Below are 17,578 nucleotides of genomic sequence, written 5' to 3'. Positions count from 1 at the left end.
AAGAAAGAAAGAAAGGAAGGAAGGAAGGAAGGAAGGAAGGAAGGAAGGAAGGAAGGAAGGAAGGAAGGAAGGAAGGAAAAGGAAGGAAGGAAGGAAGGAAGGAAAGAAAGAAAGAAAGAAAGAAAGAAAGAAAGAAAGAAAGAAAGAAAGAAAGAAAGTCAGTCCCGAGGCAAAATGCAGATGAAGAGAAACAGGTTAAATTAAGTGATAAGGGCTAGTGGGACAAGCATAAGATACAGCCAAGCATTCATAACTAGTAACAAAACGTCTCTGTGTGATGGTTTGGGGGCCGGTGGTTCAGGAAAGGCAATGTTAAAAATTCTAATGAAAACTTGGAAAGAATAGGAATCTCTAGTCTAGCATCTTCCCGTGTTACCATCTAGACAAGATGCTCAAGAGTAACTTGAAACTAACAGGGCCTGCAATGGATCTTTGGGGGTTTTTCAAAAAAGTAGGCAATTCTGTACATGACGAAAAGAAAACACAGGTCAGCAGTCTTTCCCAAAGGAGAAAAGAAACAGAAACTTAGTACTGAGGAAACACAGATGAGGATGAAAGTAAAAGCAAAGAAAACCTAGGAAAGGGAAACACTTAAATAAGGGGTGGGGGAGTGCAGAAGATAAATCATCACGCAAAACTACAGGAGGAGAAAAATTATATTTTTTCCATTGATTTGTTCATGGTGTGTGTGTGTGTGTGTGTGTGAGTGTGTGTGTGTGTGTGTGTCCATGCCACAGTGATTATGGGGACTTCAGAGAACAACTTGCCAATTCTCTCCTTCCACCACATGGGTTCTGCTCTTCACACATCTTTCCTTTGCGGAGCAATCTCACTGGTTCGGCAGAGATAACTGTTGAGAAATTGTGAGAGGAATTTAATTTTCTTACCATCATTTCTATAGAAGGGGTCCTATCAGAATTATGATTGAGTCTTAGAAAAAGAGGCTCCCGTTTCTTCTCCCTCTGGCGCCAACTCAGTCATCAATCAGCTAGTGACTTTCATTTGAAAAGAAACACAAAATGGGCTTTGATAACTGTCACCGAGTGCTGATTGTGAGACATGTAGATAGGAAATCAAACCAACCCGTGACACAACCCTGCATCAACAGCCTAGTCTTAGCTTATCTTCCTAGCAGTTATCCTGATCTGGAACGCGGGATATTTTAAAATTATTATTTTTATTATCTATCCATTCTCCTTTGGTATATGGGAGCGATAGGAATAGGAACTTCATGTTACTAACAACTTTTAGAAAAAAGATGGACATATACTTGGTGACGTTTTTGAGGTGAGAAATGAATGATGCAATATTTCAATACCAACATTTAATCATCTACTTGGACCCTCTATTCACCAGGGTCTTTAGTGTGATCATAATGACACCATTTCCCCATATCCAGCCAGCAATCCCTCCTGACTACTCAGAAGATGGGAGGGGGAATGCCGGGGCCTAGACTGATTTTTGGTTTAATGGTCAATTTCTGCTGTACCATATTGAATAAAATACACAGGCGGCTGGGGAACTGGATAAAACATTCTGGTAATACCTCAAAAAAGATGCCTTTTGCAGATTCAAGAACTAAAATGAATTCTAACTAGATACGAAGTCAAGCCCCAAAATGAAATAATGAAAGATTAGCATTTTATGAAGAAACAGAAGGGAAAGAGCCTGCAAGGCCATGCCCCTAATCACCTGGGCAACTTTACCTGTGTATCTGACATGAGACCCAGCCCTGTGGTCAACTGACAACTCCTGTTTAAGGTGGAAACCATCACGTGGGACCAGTAAACGTTTTACAGGCTGCAGTGTACCATCCTTTCGGGCAGCCTTAGCTATGTTCTGTTAACTAGCGAATCACACGAGGGCATGGTAGAAAGTATTGTTGTGGTTATCATGAATGGTGTCATGAGGCTCATGAAAATTCTGCAGCTCCCCTACTATTTTTAAATAATCCCCAGGCCTCCCCAGCTTCATTAGATTTCAGTGAATATGCTTCCTTAACAGATTAGTTTTCCCAAACATGTCTTTGGGATAACTTCCTTTCTCCATATAAATCTGGACCAGTGTGTTCTAGTCAAAGTGTTATGGTACCTCCGTATTTGGTCATATGGTACCTCCATCTTTGGTCTGTTTGGTGGACAGCAGCCCACAGACTCACATTGGGGCAGCTTCTGTATTAAGACAAAGCTGCTGGGTATATCTTTCCCTTTTCACTGCGAATGCCTTTTTCCCTCCCTCTCATGACATAGACAAATGTTGATGTTTACTACAAGGCAGTACATTAGTTGCTAATTAAGTTCCTAGACGCTTCAGCCAAAACTTGTTGTATTGAATCCAAGAAAAGAATGGCAGCTATATCAAAAATAAGTTGTTGAGGGTTTTGGTTGTTGTTGTTTTGTTTTATTATAAGAAAGTTGTTTACTAAGGAAGACAGGGAACTTACATACTGGAAGATAGGAAGCTGTCGGTCTTGGCTTCCTCCTAAACTGAGTTGGTGGCTAAAGTCAGCCTGCATCTGTCACCAGGCAAGCCCAGGTCAAAGCTGTATAAATATTATACTACCCATCAAAGCAGGAGAAAATAAAGATGTTTAGATAGAGTTCACTTTTTATACTTACGTTCCAGTTCTGGGAGGAACAAATTAGTTCTTGGGACCCCACTGGGTGTGAAGTTTAAAGTTCCTAGGGTGCAGAAGCGCCTGCTGGAGTTCCATTCTTCTGGACCCTCCCTTCATCGGTTCTGCTCCTACCCGTCAACCCCCACAAAGGAGAGTAATTCAATTTTTTTTTCCCATCAGGGTTTAGGCAATTCTTCATCCCACCCCCGCCCCCCGCCCTGAGACCTTCCTTGCCCCCTACATGGTAACTGAGAAGTGAGTCCGGTCTTGTAAACAACACGCCGCTGGGACGACAAAATATCCGCAAATAAACATTGCAGAACATCGTCTGCTTTCTTAACACAAGGGAGAATTCGCTTTCCCTTCCGGTTTCCCGGTTTCCCACTTTCCCCGTGGTGATCTTGACAAAAGTTCTCGCCTGACCGGCTGCGTCTCGCCGGACCGCCTCCTCCCTCACGAAACTAATTCTCTGGCCCGGAAGTTGATTTCGACGTACGTAAAGTCCGGAGAAGAGAATCGAAACAGAAAGGGATCCTGCAACTTCTGCGACCTGTGGGTGGAACACAGCGCTTAAAGCTCCCTGCGAGGGCGACCCCAGAGCGCATCAGTTGCAGAGGGAGAGTGGTCCGGAGTCTACACCCCCCTGCTGCAGCGCTTTCCTGGCCCACCCGCCACCTGCCAGGGACCACCGATTGATCCACCTGAAGCCACCAGTACCTGCAGCTACCAGGCAGCATCGACGGGGACCCACGCCCACCTGTGGATCGTCCGCCCTCCTGCCCGCCGGGGAGACTCCTCTCCCTTTCCCTGAGAACCAAGGATGTCGAACGTCTGTTCGGCAGAGGACAGCTTTCGCTATCTCATCTTAATCTTCAGGACCAGGTTGAAAAGATCCTTTCAGGTGGAGCCGGTGCTGGACTACCTGAACTTTCTGACCGCTGAAACCAAAGAGCAGATTCTGAAGCAGGCCACCACCAGTGGGAACACCAGCGCTGCGGAACTGCTGCTGAGCACCTTGGAGAAGGGGGAGTGGCCGCTAGGCTGGACGCAGACCTTCGTGGAGGCCCTGGAGCACAGTGGCAGCTCCCTAGCCGCCCGCTATGTCAGACCCAACGATCTGCCCTCTCCCTCCTATGAGACTGCCCATGACGAATGTCTCCAGCTGCTGAACCTCCTTCAGCCTACTCTGGTGGACAAGCTCCTGATTAACGATGTCTTGGATACTTGCGTGGAGATGGGACTGTTGACAGTTGAGGACCGAAATCGGGTAGGTGTCGCTTTAGATGGAGATGGGTTCATGGAAGATTTTGCAAAGCAGGGTTGCTTGTGTGTTTCCCCATAGAGAGTGACCTTTGACTTCTTTGGGCAGACCCGCCCCTTCTTTTATGGTTCATATTTAAAATAACCCACAGAGGGCAGGCCCATTTAACAGATGAGAAAGACCAAGTAAGTTAAACAATTCACTCTTGGTCTCCCAGGAAGAACAGAAGTGTATCTACCATCATTATGACTCATCACGTCCAGGTGACATTGAGTTTGATGAATTAACCCACATACTTCCTAGAATAGCCTTCAGCAAACTGTGACCCCATTGCAGCATCCAGCCTTTTACTTGTATTTTAAGAACCAACTAAGGAAGCTGGGTGGTGGTGGCGCATACCTTTAGTCCCAGCACTCAGGAGGCAGAGGCAGGCAGATCTCTGTGAGTTCAGGACCAGCCTGGTCTACAAGAGCTAGTTCCAGGACAGGCTCCAAAGCTACAGAGAAAACCCTGTCTCAAAGAACAAAAAAAAAAAAGGAAAAGAAAAAAAACTAAGGTAATAATTAGATGTCTGATTTTTCAATTTTAAGTGTTCGTAAGTTTTATTGAAACTCTCTTTCTCGTTGCTTATATACTCTTTTATTTTTACAGTTGGGTAGAGGTAATATTGCCTATAAAACTAAAATATGTATTATCAGGTCCCTAATGGTCCTCATCTGTGTCTTAAATAGTATGCACATCTCATTAAGTCTTGGTCCAAATGAAAAATCACATCACATCTGACTTCTCTTTTTTCTTTAATCGAAGTTTCCCTATTTTCCAGAATTCAGTCAACTTCAGAGATAGTCAGCTGACAAGCACATGCTACCTACCAGCCTTAGTGCTTCACACCCGTGCAGGGGTAGATGATGCTGGAGTATCACTTGTTAAAGAGGTGACTTAATGTGGTGTTAGTAGTTTGTCCGAGAGTGGAGATGTCCATGTGCTACATAAATGCTGAACTCTCTGCATCTGCCTTACCCGGTGGTGCACGTCAAAGGCCTTCTTTGGGGTCTGGGGACATGGCTCAGTGATTAATAGGGAGTGCTGTTCTTGCGGAGGATGGGAATTTAGTACCCAGTGGCCATCTCAGATGTCACATAGCTGTCTCTAACTTCTGGAGACCCAGGGAATCCCTGGGGCCCACGGTTTCCACCTGAATTACACCCATATGCACCAACTCCACCACCGCTCCCACAGACACATAATTAAAAACAAAATAAAATGTAATTTAAAGTCTTTATCTTGAAAACAGGTGGACAAATAGCCCATTACTGTAAATCAAAGGCTTTACGTACACTGTGCTAGGGTTTTGACATTTTCTTCCTTTCATTGGTTGTATCTCCATTGTAGACTACGGGCATCTCGCCTATGAGGAGACTTGGCCTTTGGTTACTAATATCAACGGTATTTTGTAGAATCAGCAGCACCAGCACCTCCCTAGAGCCAAATACACATCACATTTAGGTGTCCGGTCTCTCCAACAAGTCAATTCCTTTCGCTGTCGTCGGTCGCATTTGCATCACTTTGTGTATTGAGAACTGACTGGAACACATTATAGTAGTCCAGCTGGATATGACAAATGTGTACATCACGGTGGCAGAATCTTAATTTGGAAGAAAGTATGCAGCCTCCAAGCCAGCTGGAGATGGGAGATGGCATTTCCAGCCACAGTAGCTGTTAGGAAGTCCAGAAGCAACAGCGTCCAGTCACACCACAGAGCTGTTTGTGTTTGGTGGTACGATGTCCCGAGTGCCAGAGAAGCAGCACTTCTCCTTGTTTACTCTAAATACTTCTGCCGATCAGCATCACTTTTGTCTTGCCTGGGTTGAATGGCTGCCAGCCACATTTTATCCAAGTTCTTTGATTCTGGCAAGCTCGGAGGCAGCTAGCAGTAATGTAAGGGATTTGACACGAAGAAGACGGGTAGTAAAAGGACTTTGGTGTACCGGCAGCCGTTAAGAGAAAACAACCCAAACTTTCTCCCAGTTTCACATTTCCAAGGAATCCCTGAGAGAAGGAAGAGCTATCGATTGAGGTGGAGGAGCAGGGGTGGCTCTGGAGGTGTCTGTAATTGTTCCTCGTGCCTTAGTGTGCATCGTCAGCTCAAAGAGTAAACTGAAGCCCAATGGGAAGGGAGTGTTATATTTGGAGGAATCTCGACTGATCCCAGGGTCATCAAATGTCCACCTTACCACACCAAGGCGGGAGGGGACGATCACAAGAATTTAAAATGGGAAGGTACAGCATGGAGGTCTGTCTTTGCTTTGCTGGATGTGAGATTTGGTTCCCTGGTCCTAAGTTTACCTGAGAAAATGAATAGCACAATAATTTCTAACCTCACATCAGGACTAACTGAGAAATATTAAAGGAAAAGCTTCATAAATGATCCATTATTTTGATATGAAAATTATATTGATTTCGATCACCACACATTTCACTCTTTAATTTAGGGGTAAAATTTCAGGGATTTAGGCAAATTTCCCACATAAAGACCCACTTCTTAATGTCTGTAAATTAAATTGATTTGAAAGAGGCACTTTCACCTTCTAAATACCTAGATACTAGCCAGTACTAGTGTTTTCATAATTTGATTGGTATTTGAGTTTATTGGCAAAAAAACAAACAACGAAAAGTAGAAAGAAAAATAAGAAATAAAAAGAAAAATTGAGTTGAAGATGTACAATAATGAATATGATAAAATGTTGGGAAATAAATGGTTGGTGGGCATTAAATTTCTAAGTTGAATTTTGGTAATTTCAAAAAGACATCTAAATTTAAGCCTTACTTAATTAATTAATCAGGACACTGCTTATATGGTGTTTATGTTGTAGTGTTAACCAGAGCTAGCTTAAACTAGTCTTCCTAGTTTAAGACTCCTGCATTAAAGCTAGGCCCACTAATAAATACAAGAGCCATTTTATAGATAATCAAAATAGAATGATCTTTTTTCCCATTTCTTTTTCAGGACATGTAGTAGCAACTTCATCAACACAGATCAAAAAGAGCTCTGAGACAAAAGTGCTCACATTTTATATTATAGCATTATCCACAATGTTATAGGGAGAGACAGGTGCATGATTTAGCACTGGCTGACTTCACTAAACACCTGTAGTCTTGGAGGTCTTATACCTTTCATCTACATGAAGAACTAAGACCCCGTGTTATCCCAGATAGACACTGAGTCTAGCTCTTTCAATATGAGTCAAGTGCCCAACTAAGTTTTCCCCTCAAGTATTGTATTATTAGGCAAATTAGCAAGGACAGGATTCTTTAAGGGCAAAAAAGTAAAAAGTACAAGTGAAAGAGAAAACTTTTGTACTAAACAGAGTAATTGTCTTGGAAATTCAGTACTTTATGAAAATTGCTGTGTTTTCTCCACTTACGTCTGCTGAAAAGTTTAGAATATTCAAGAAACAAACTGTGCTATCCACAAATTCATCCACTTTGTATTCCATGAATTAGTTTATGTGGTATCCACATATGAACATTTTTTTTTAACTTCACAAGGAAAATTTCCAGTTGGGAGAGGGGATCCTTTCTGTATCTTGCTACAATTGTAAATTGATATGAACCTCCTGGGAATTATAGTCATTTTTTTTATCTGTTGGGATCTAAATATCACTGCCATATTTTAAGAGAGCAGAGTAAGCAAAACACATACATGGGAACGTATGATCACTTCAGCTGATGTGCTTTCCAACACCTAGAAAGGGAAGATACTAAAAATTGAGGACATTGGTGAAAGAAAAAAATAGGTAATCGATGTAGTTTCACATTCAAAAATTAAAAGTCCTTGGGAAAAAGAACAGCATCATGATCCTCAAATGCCCGGGCAATGAATGTAGGAAATCTCAGATTCTGTAAGAAACCTAAACTTGACAGAGTAACAGTTGAAGGAAATTTGGTTACTGGAATACACATAGAATTTTAAAAAGGATGTTGGTTGCAATGCTTTAGTCACTGCCCTGTGAAAATTCTGATTGCTTCTGTCAGACATAGTTAAAGCAGCTTAAAGGATGGGGAGGGGTTAGAAAGATGGGGATGTTGAGTTAAAATGAGAATCTGAGATCAGTCCTGAGTGCATTTATAGCGATTACACTTCTGATTACCGGAAAACAATAAAAATCTCACAAAGTTCAGAACAAACCAAGATTTTACATCATGAGACTACTCCCAAAGTTAGTAAACACTAGTACTGAGCAAGAAACTCCTTAGAAAATGCTATGGGGAAGATGGGCTAAAAATGCCTCCAAAGGAATATTCTTACAATATTGAATGTACAAACATTTGGAAAATGTTTTCATTGCAATGATAACTATTGTAAATATTAAATAGGCAGGAAGATAAATCTGTGTCACTAGTTCCAAAGTTAAGGAAGAGGTCATGAAATTTTTGGTTCCCCTTTTATAAACCTCATGGGTTGAAAGAAAATAGCAAACCCAAAATATATCAAAAAGAAATGTCTTAATATTCTGCTGGACAGAGACAGGGAGACCTGGTGACTCACTGACCAACCAGTCTAGCCAAAAATAGCAAGTTCCTAGTTCAGTTAGCCCCTCAAACAAGGAAAAGAAGCTAATAAGAAAGACAGTTTAGCTTCTGGCCTTCACACATGCATGCACAGAGAAGCTCACAAGTGTGCACCCATATCCACGCCACACAGACACACACAGACATACAGACATAAATATAGACATACACACACAGACAGACACATAGACACACACAGAGACATACACATAGACACACAGTCAGACACACAGATGCACACACAGTCAAACACATAGAGATATACACAGACACACACAGATGTATACATAGACACACAGGAGTCCTTAACATGTATGTCCTTAACATACAGATTGAAGATTGTTTCTCTTGGCTTTGGTCACAGAAGCTCAAGCAAAGCATTTATCAATCTCTCAATTAATTAGTATTTCCTTTTTATTAAAATTTTTGTTTTGAAGCTTAGTTTGTGGTGAGAACCACAGAGAAAATGTACCATGATGTGTGTGTAGAGGTCAGAGGACAGTTTGTGAGAAATGTTTCTCCCGTTACCATGTAGGGTCTGGGAGTGAAACAGCACATGAAACCCTGTAGCAAGTGCCTCTAACCACTGAGCAACCCCACCAGCCTGACAAGTGCCTCTAACCACCGAGCAACCCCACCAGCCTAATTAAAAAAAAATTCTCTTGATATATATATATATATATATATATATATATATATACACATCAATACATATATATATATATCATATTTAGAAGAGGATTTGGCTCAATGATCTTTTTTTTTTCCTGACAGACATTAGAATAGCTGATTAGAATACTGCTGTTTTCTTTACTGATTGAATATAAGCCTTTGTTTATATGTATGCCTACCCCTTGATTTCCCTTCAGAATATTTTCACTTTTCATAGGCTCAAAAGGTATTTCCTCTTCCTTCTTGTCTGTTGGAATGATAGATTTCTGCTGCGGGGAACGCTGGGAACGAGTCGGGCGTAAGGGAACTGCTGAGAAGGATTGTGCACAAGGAGAACTGGTTTTCCACTTTCCTGAAGGTTCTTCGCCGAACGGGGAATGAGGCGCTCTGCCAAGAGCTAACAGGTGCCGGCTGTCCCGAAGACGCTGCAGGTACTCCTAATTCTACCAGGAATTCTGCCTGGAAATACTTTTAACATTAGAAAGACACGGATAGTTTTGAAAGAAAATATATTTTTGATTTATGAATATTATAAAAGGCTTATCCTTGCCAATAAATTTAATTTTCACATAATATAAATATTTTAAATATTCAATAATAATATTCTAAAAGAATGCATTTTTACACAATTTCTTTATAAACCTAATTTAAACTCCTCATTGTTTTTTTTCCTTTCATAGTATGTATCCTGTTTCAAAATACCATATGCAGAAAAAAGTACAAGTCCATTATTAAAAAAAGTTAACTATTACTACTATAATTATTACATGCTTAATTCATTTTTTTTCTTCTGTACGTTATTCAGTCATTCAGTGAACCTGCAACAGGTACTATTCTAGGTGATGAGGATGCGGGGTTGCAGGAGACCTGGGCAGTGGGCAGTCCCTCTCCTCTGTCCATTCTAGTAAAATGAGTCAATCGGTACATGATTTTCTGCATGGGCTCTGCAAGGTAGAAAGTGGTATTGAGGAACTGTGGCTAAGTCAGAAAGTAATTCCATAGCTTCTCATCCACAAAGCTCTAATGCTTCTCCTAATATTACAAGTGTGGGTTTAATCCATATCTGTATCTATCTGTAACTGTCTATACCGATTAATCTATGTCATCTCCATCACCTAGAGAAGACAGGAGCAGAAAGCCAGATGGAGTAGAAAAGCTCAGCTAGTGCAAATCGGGTCATTTTTGCCATGAATTCTTAGAAAGCATGAAAGATTTATGCAAGGCTGGGAATGAGCTACGTGAAAACCAGTACAACTTCTTTCAGACGGCTGGGCAAGGTTATTTTCCATCCTTCCCTCCTCAAATAAACACTACAGAGGGTCACATGTTTGAGGTGAGCATAGATGAAACTCTGAAGGCTTGAAGCTGTTTGTTTTCTTTGGAATAGTTTAAGAATTTGAGGGACTTACTGAAAGGTGAATCCAACTAGGTTCAAAAATCGGATCGGGCTGCTGGCTGCTATCTCAAACCTAGCTCAAGAACCCCAACCAGCAAACCCATTTTGTTCAGCTTCGTTGGCTAAGTGTAGTCTTCCGGCACCGAAAATCTCTTTGCATCAGAGACCATTGCAATCTGCAACTGGTCATCATTCATCATACCTAAACAAGACCTGGACGACAATACCAATAGACATATTAATGCAGAAGTGGGAGGCCTCATGGTGTTCCTCCCCAGACAAAAAGATATGAGCAGCTAAGGCTGCGAAGAGAGGGAGAATTTGTCTCTCCCCAGTGTGGCATCCCGTAATTTTTTTTGCCTAATATAAAGTAGTCAGCTCTGATGTCATACAAACTCAAGCAAAACAAAAGGGACTCAGCAAGTTGTAATATATGTGTGTGTGTGTGTGTGTGTGTGTGTGTGTGTATACATATATATACACATATATATGTATATATATATATATATTGTGTGTGTATAAGTGTAACAAAAATCAAAAAATAAGGAGGCAGTTTAAGAAGACATGGTAGGGGTTGGAAGCAGGAGACATAGGAAGGGATAGAGGGAGAAAAATCTAATTACATTTTAACTAAAATTTTAAAAATTGAAAAAAAGTCAGGTAGGAGTTTCATGAACTCCCTCCCTCCCTCTTTCTTCACAACCCCCTTTCATGTGTGTGTGTGTGTGTGTGCACGCGCACATGTGCACATTTTCCCATATATCCCTCTGCACGTACAGGTGTCTGTGTACCACATGTGTCCATCAGAGGACAGCTCTGGGTGTCCTCTTCCACCTTGTCTGGGACAGGGTCTCATTGTTCACCACTCTGTACACTGTCTAGCTGTCCTGACAGCTTCTGGGCACTCTCCTGCCTCCACCTCCCATCTTACGAGGAGCACTGGCATTATAACAGAGGGGCCCTACCACTCCTTGCTTCGATGTGGGCTCCTGGGATTCTAACTCAGGTCCTCACACCATGTGACAAGCTCTTTGTCCACTGCCGTCTCCATAGCACCTTTACTGGGTAGATTTCTAAGAACAGGAGTGGTTTTGTGTTTCCTGCTAGGTTATGATAAAGTGTAAAAGAAAATAAAGAAGCATTAATCAGAGAGAAGCAAAACTTGTCTGTGAAATGGGATAAAAGTGTTACTTGCTGCCGGGTGGTGGTGGCACACGCCTTTAATCCCAGCACTTGGGAGGCAGAGGCAGGTGGATCTCTGTGAGTTTGAGGCCAGCCTGGTCTATAGAGCTAGTTCCAGGACAGGATCCAAAGCTACAGAGAAACCCTGTCTCTGAAAACCAAAAAAAAAAAAAAAAAAAAAAAAAAAAGAAAAGTCACTTTACACTTACCAGCTAGGTTATTTTGAGAAATAAAATATTCAATATATGTAAATAGCTTTGTGATAAGTGTAAAATAGGTGGACTATTTTAATCTTTTATTGTTCACTTAATTTTCTATGTATTAGTATAAGTCTGTGCACCACTTGCATGCCTGGAAGCCAGAACAAAGCTGCAGATCTTTGAAGTTACAGATAATTGTGAGCCGTCATGGGCATGCTGAGAATCAAACTCATGTCCTCTGGAAGAACAGCATGTGTTCTAAATCACTGAGCCATCTCCCTAGCCCCTACCTCTCATAATTTTAAACCTTAGTACCTGTTAAATAGGTCCCCATGGTTGTTGGCTACTCAAAGAACTGCCATGTAATTGCTGTTCAGGAATGAGGTTTGTTCATAGAAAAGGTCTCAAGAGGTAGGAGACCACAAGAAGACAATGTATGGGAAAAAGCAAAACAGGCTTTAAACAAAAGAGGGGACTTCTCTTTGAACCATAGAGGGAGTGCACTAAGAAGAGTAGTTTGAAGTAAGAATAAGGGAAGAACCTTCCAGAAGAGGATAATGAGCTAGGGAGAGGCTAGCAGGAAGTTCTGCACCACGTGGTTTAGTCTGTGACAGGCTACGTTGCAAGAAGAACCAGCAGCCACATATGGTACAGGGAAGGAGCCTGGATTAGGTGCTGGTGGAGTGGCCTGCTTTCTTCTGGCGGTGGAATCTGATGTCTTAGAGAGACCAGTGAGTTCAAGGAGCAGGACAGCCATGTCCTAGTTGCTAGCTATAAACACTGTCAAATTTAGCTTCATCTAAAGCCACACTAATTTTCTTTAGGAAATTCTCCATGCAAGGCTGGATGAGTTTTTCCCAGGCTGTCTTGAGCGGGCCAATCTGAAAAGACTTTAAGAAGTGTATTTAGGGCTTCAGGCTCTTCTGGTAGAGTCAAGTTTCACAAGGTATAAAAACTCTTGATTTTCTTAATTTCCCTCCTCCGTGTGTCCAGCCTTTGAGCATTGCAACATAACTGCTGTCTGTAAAACACATGCTGAGGACCCTGAACTGTAGCTACAATGAAAAAAAAATAGATCCCAAAAAAACCAAAATCTCATAATGCAATAGGTAGGTTTATGAGTTTGTGTTGGAGTCCATTCCTGAGTTCCTTCATGCAGCTGGCTGTACACATGGCTCCAGCTTGGGTACCCCTGTGTCCTGGAGGCCAAAGAGCAGGAAAAACAAAATGGAGAAAACAGAATATTTCATTCAATTAAAAAAAAATCTCCCAGGATCCCAGAACACATGGATTCAGCCTGACATTAAAGCAGATGTACATCGCATGATCCTGGAGGCAGAACCAAAATGGCAAGTAAGAGCTAAAGAAAGCTACCCGGTTTGCATTCCTATTAATTCAGCCTTAAATGTAGCTTCAATCATCAAGTCAGTGAGTGACTTCCCAAAGACAGTGGTCAGACTGGAAGTCATCTCACTTGCCATGTGATTTGATTGGTATTTCATTAGCCTGCCTTTTATATAGAATTTGGTTGTTACATGATGAAAGTAAAAATATGTTTCCTTGTGTTACACCGAAGTAGCACGGGCTAGGTCTTTTTGAAATGTCAATGTTTGGAAGTATGTGCAGTGTATGGGAAACAGACCCCGGTTTGATTTTCAGAACACCAGTGTCATCTGTACACACTGTGCAGAAAACTGGGTTGCCCTACCATTTACGTCCAATGCTTACTATTCACAGAGTTGGAGAGTTCACCTCCTGAAGATGGGCCTGAAGCGAATGAGTCTGTTCTGAAGGCTCTAGATGAGTCAAGTCTGGAGAGAGAGCCGTGGGACACGGAGAATTCTTCACCGGAGATCTCCTTTGCAGACTCTTCCATGACTGCAGGTACTTGGCACATGCAGTCGCCCTGTGTGTACAAACTATTCCCTCCAGAAGAATCAGAATCAGGTGCATTTATGGCACCAGGAACTATGACAAAGGGGGAACCTGGACACTATTAATGAGAGTTCTTATTAAAAATACTATGCTAGAGAAGGTTAAATTAAAACTGTTACTCTTGGGTTTAAATATTTTCAATGGATATAATATTACTATCATGAATAGGAACATATTTTCTTCTAGTTTCAATTTCTAAGAAGTGTGTGGTCATTGTAAGATGTTAACTGACTTTGGTGTGTGCTTATTTTCCGTGGTTTCCAAATTATTTTCCAATACAACAATGATGAAGATCTACAGGCAGTTAAGGACTGAAGAGAGAGAGACTTAATATTCATTTCTCCTGGGTGAGCCCTCAACTGGTTATCCAATACCAAGTAGTCAACCCTAATAACATAGATACAAGCAACATTAAACAGCCTCTCGGGCTGTACGTGTGTGTGTGTGTGTGTGTGTGTGTGTGTGTGTGTGTAACAAAGGCAGTTAAAGAATAAAGGGCCATGAATTTCAGAGGGAGGGGGCCAGTTGGAGCAAGAGGAGAGAGGAAATACGATAGCTTTATTTTGACTTTATAAGAAAGGAGTGCAGTGGAATCCAGACAGATAAACAATAAGTCAAGCTTTTTAAGTACTTCCTACCCTTTGAAACCCGTGAAATTGTGTATCTTCACAATTTAACTTTAAAAAAACAGCTGTGCCTAACAAAATTCCTAAAAATGTCCCAGTTTGCCTTTACACCCTGGTCTAAACTAGCCCGAGCTGGCTCTCCTGGCGCACTGTCTCTATTTAAAGACGTGATGAAGCCGCGCTGCCGAAAGCTTGGGATGCGCAGGAGCACGCTGTACAGCCACCCCTGCCTGCTCCCACCACGTACAGTACGGGTACCATTTGGGATGCCTCCTGCCGGTCTCTCTGCATACCTGAATGCAGAACTGTAGTCTCTGCTGTGCTCATTTCAGGTGCTTCTCTGGGTTTTTTACTGACTGAAGAATAGTAACACCACTTGAACACAATTAAACGAGTGTCGACACCGAGTGTCTTTCCAAATTACTGCATCATGAGCAATGCCTTTAGAGCCCTCGGTACTTATGTCATGCTCAAATCATTAAAAACATATATAATTGGAGTTTCTAGTTCAACGATTTATGCCGTTTTAGCACATTCGATACTTAGTGTCCACTCTCACTGCAGGAATCGATGCTGATTTAGATGTTCTTCCCATCTAGAGGGGTGTCCGCTCCCTAAACCTTTTCTCTAGGAGTGGGTGGCATCATTTCCAGCCCCTGCCAATTCTTTGCAATAAAATTGATATTTTGATGTTTGAATATGGATTTGAATTTTTCTGATTTGCACTTTATTTTTATGTTTTTGCAAATCCCTCCCTTTTAAGAACATATCACTCTATTTTGAGGTATTTGTCTTTTTCTCCTGGGTCATATGAATTATTTAAATATATGTGATATCAATCTGATCAATACTTTTTATGGCTTGTGTGCTTTTTTAAAACCCCATTTTAGTATTTAGTCTTTAAACTTGCAATGACTAATACATATTAATTGTATAAATCAATGAAATTCATCGTGAAATTTCTCTGTGTGCACACTGTATATTCTTCCTTTTCTGTCCCAAGAATTTCATTTTTTTTAGGATGTCTTGTTTTCTTTTTTATTAATTTTCATGTATGCAAAAGAACTTGCATACTCACCTTTCTGGGTCATAATAATGTGTCTTGTTTTCTTGAAATGCAAAACCTCTGTGGCTTTCCCGGTCAGATGAGCCACGGGTGGAGGGGTCTTGTTGAAATATAGAGTTGGTCTTGAGACTCCGCCTTTGTCACCTGCTCACAGGCACCTGCTGCATGGGGTTCTAACCACAGGCGCAGCAACAAGGCTTTAAGGCATAGATTAATGAAGCGTAGATTAATGAAGCCTGAATACTACAGGCTTGTCTTCTCCATCAAGGGAGTGCCTGTGCCTCCCTTCAGAAACCCTAACCCCGATTCTACAGAAAAGCCAAATCTAGATGTGGGGATCCCACGAGTTACCAAAAAGTCTTTGTGTGCCACCTGGCAACGTCGGGTGTCACTAGCTGCTTTCTAAGTCCACGCTGGGAAAAGCTGACATAGGAGCTGAGGCTGGGAGGTTAGCCTGCATCTCGAATAGCATCCGGGGGTGTCCCATCAGCTTGCAGTTGTCTAGACTGAGTTCCGACGTAGGCAACATAAAGACTAGAACTTTAAATTTCTGTGTTATTCTTTAATATAAGGATTAATGTTCTTAAGTTTATCATGGACCCTGTGAGAAAATATGGATCATAATAACGCACTTAGTGAATGGAAAGGCTAGGTTGTTTTCTTCTTGGTTTGTTTTTTCTTTTACTTTTTGATCTCCTTACCTTCCTGCTCATACTTTCACATGGGCCTCTCTGCCTCTCTTCCCTTCCTTCACCTCTTTTACTTAGGACAAACTCATGGACTTCCTATATGTGCCAGACCTCCTATTCAGTCTTACGCACGCAGTGAAGGGCACAGCAGAACAGATCACAGCCTCCGGAGAGCTTTTCGCTCTGTGCTGTCAGCTGCACAATTCACCTTCGGCTACGCTTACAGCAAGTGTAGTGGAAGGCAACGGCAAAATATTCAAGTTTATGTGAGTGAGAGAGCCTGTGGTGGTATAGTGAGCTGGGTGGGCATCTGGATCCCCATCCAGGGTCCTCTGGTGCCTGCATCTGTGGATAGATTGGGCCTTTCCTTCTGGATCCTTCCAAGGCAACAGCAAAGGTGACTTGTAGGACGCCTGTGCTTTAGACACAGCAGCTGACACATGGCTCGAGTCATTTCTAGTTTGTGCTCATTTTCTTGCTTTTATGAACCAAGAATTACCGACAAAAGCAACTTGGGAAGTGCCGTTAGCCCAGAGATGTCACATTTAGTTGTTGGGTTTTTTTATTCTGTGTTTCTCTCCTGCTGGGCAAAGGCTTTGCCTCTGAGACCTGTATCCCGCCCATGGAGTTATTTTGATCACAGCATTTACTGCTAAATTTATAGAAGATTTTGCCTGTCTAGTCATTCTTAGAATTAAAAATTAGAATATTCGTGAAAGCATACATTGGTTTCTGATACATACTTTCGTAACGGTATGCACAACTTATTAACAGAGGCATTGTGTTTTTATTTTGTGTTATAACATAATGGGTTAATATTTCCAGTAGTTGCTAAAGTAATACTGAAAAACAAAACCACATTTCTTAATCTACGTAATTTTTGTAAATGTAGATATTTTATGTGCAGACATAAAAGATAAGAGATGTTAGTCATTTTAGACCAGGATATGTCTGAACCAGTCTTTCTTTCTTTCTTTCTTTCTTTCTTTCTTTCTTTCTTTCTTCCTTCCTTCCTTCCTTCCTTCCTTCCTTTAGTTGTTGTTTGTTTGTTGTGTTTAAGCCTATTAACTGAGAAGTTTTTACATTAATATTCTCCAGGAGTTGTTTTGCACCTCATCAATCAGCGCAGCCTCTCACACTAAACCAATTTTAATGGCATTTATCCTTCCTCCTAAGGGCTAAAGAGTAGGATTCTCCGGTGGAAAGTTCTAGAAGGTAGTTTCACCCTCTCAACACATTTGGGGGTTGGCATTTCTAGTTATCTACTTATTCCCTGCTCAGAATGGTCTGCTTCCAGCTTAAAACGGATAGCACTGGATGGAATGGTCTGCTTCCAGCTTAAAACGGATAGCACTGGATGGA

General features: G+C 41.5%; 1 protein-coding gene across 1 annotated transcript in view; it reads left to right on the top strand.

Annotated features, from left to right (window-relative positions):
* Window positions 1–3,138: 3,138 nt before the first annotated feature.
* Window positions 3,139–17,578, top strand: part of Ifih1 (interferon induced with helicase C domain 1) — a 48,426-nt gene continuing 33,986 nt past the window's right edge. The window contains exons 1-3 of the mRNA XM_005346478.3: window positions 3,139–3,884; window positions 9,385–9,553; window positions 13,638–13,784. Coding sequence (XP_005346535.1) covers window positions 3,438–3,884; window positions 9,385–9,553; window positions 13,638–13,784 — 763 coding nt within the window. The 5' untranslated portion in view covers window positions 3,139–3,437. The remainder of the gene's footprint in view (window positions 3,885–9,384; window positions 9,554–13,637; window positions 13,785–17,578) is intronic.

Source organism: Microtus ochrogaster, chromosome 4 (genome assembly GCF_000317375.1).
Source record: "Microtus ochrogaster isolate Prairie Vole_2 chromosome 4, MicOch1.0, whole genome shotgun sequence".
NCBI classification, from domain to species: Eukaryota; Metazoa; Chordata; class Mammalia; order Rodentia; family Cricetidae; genus Microtus; species Microtus ochrogaster.
This window is presented reverse-complemented; position numbering and strand designations above follow the sequence as displayed.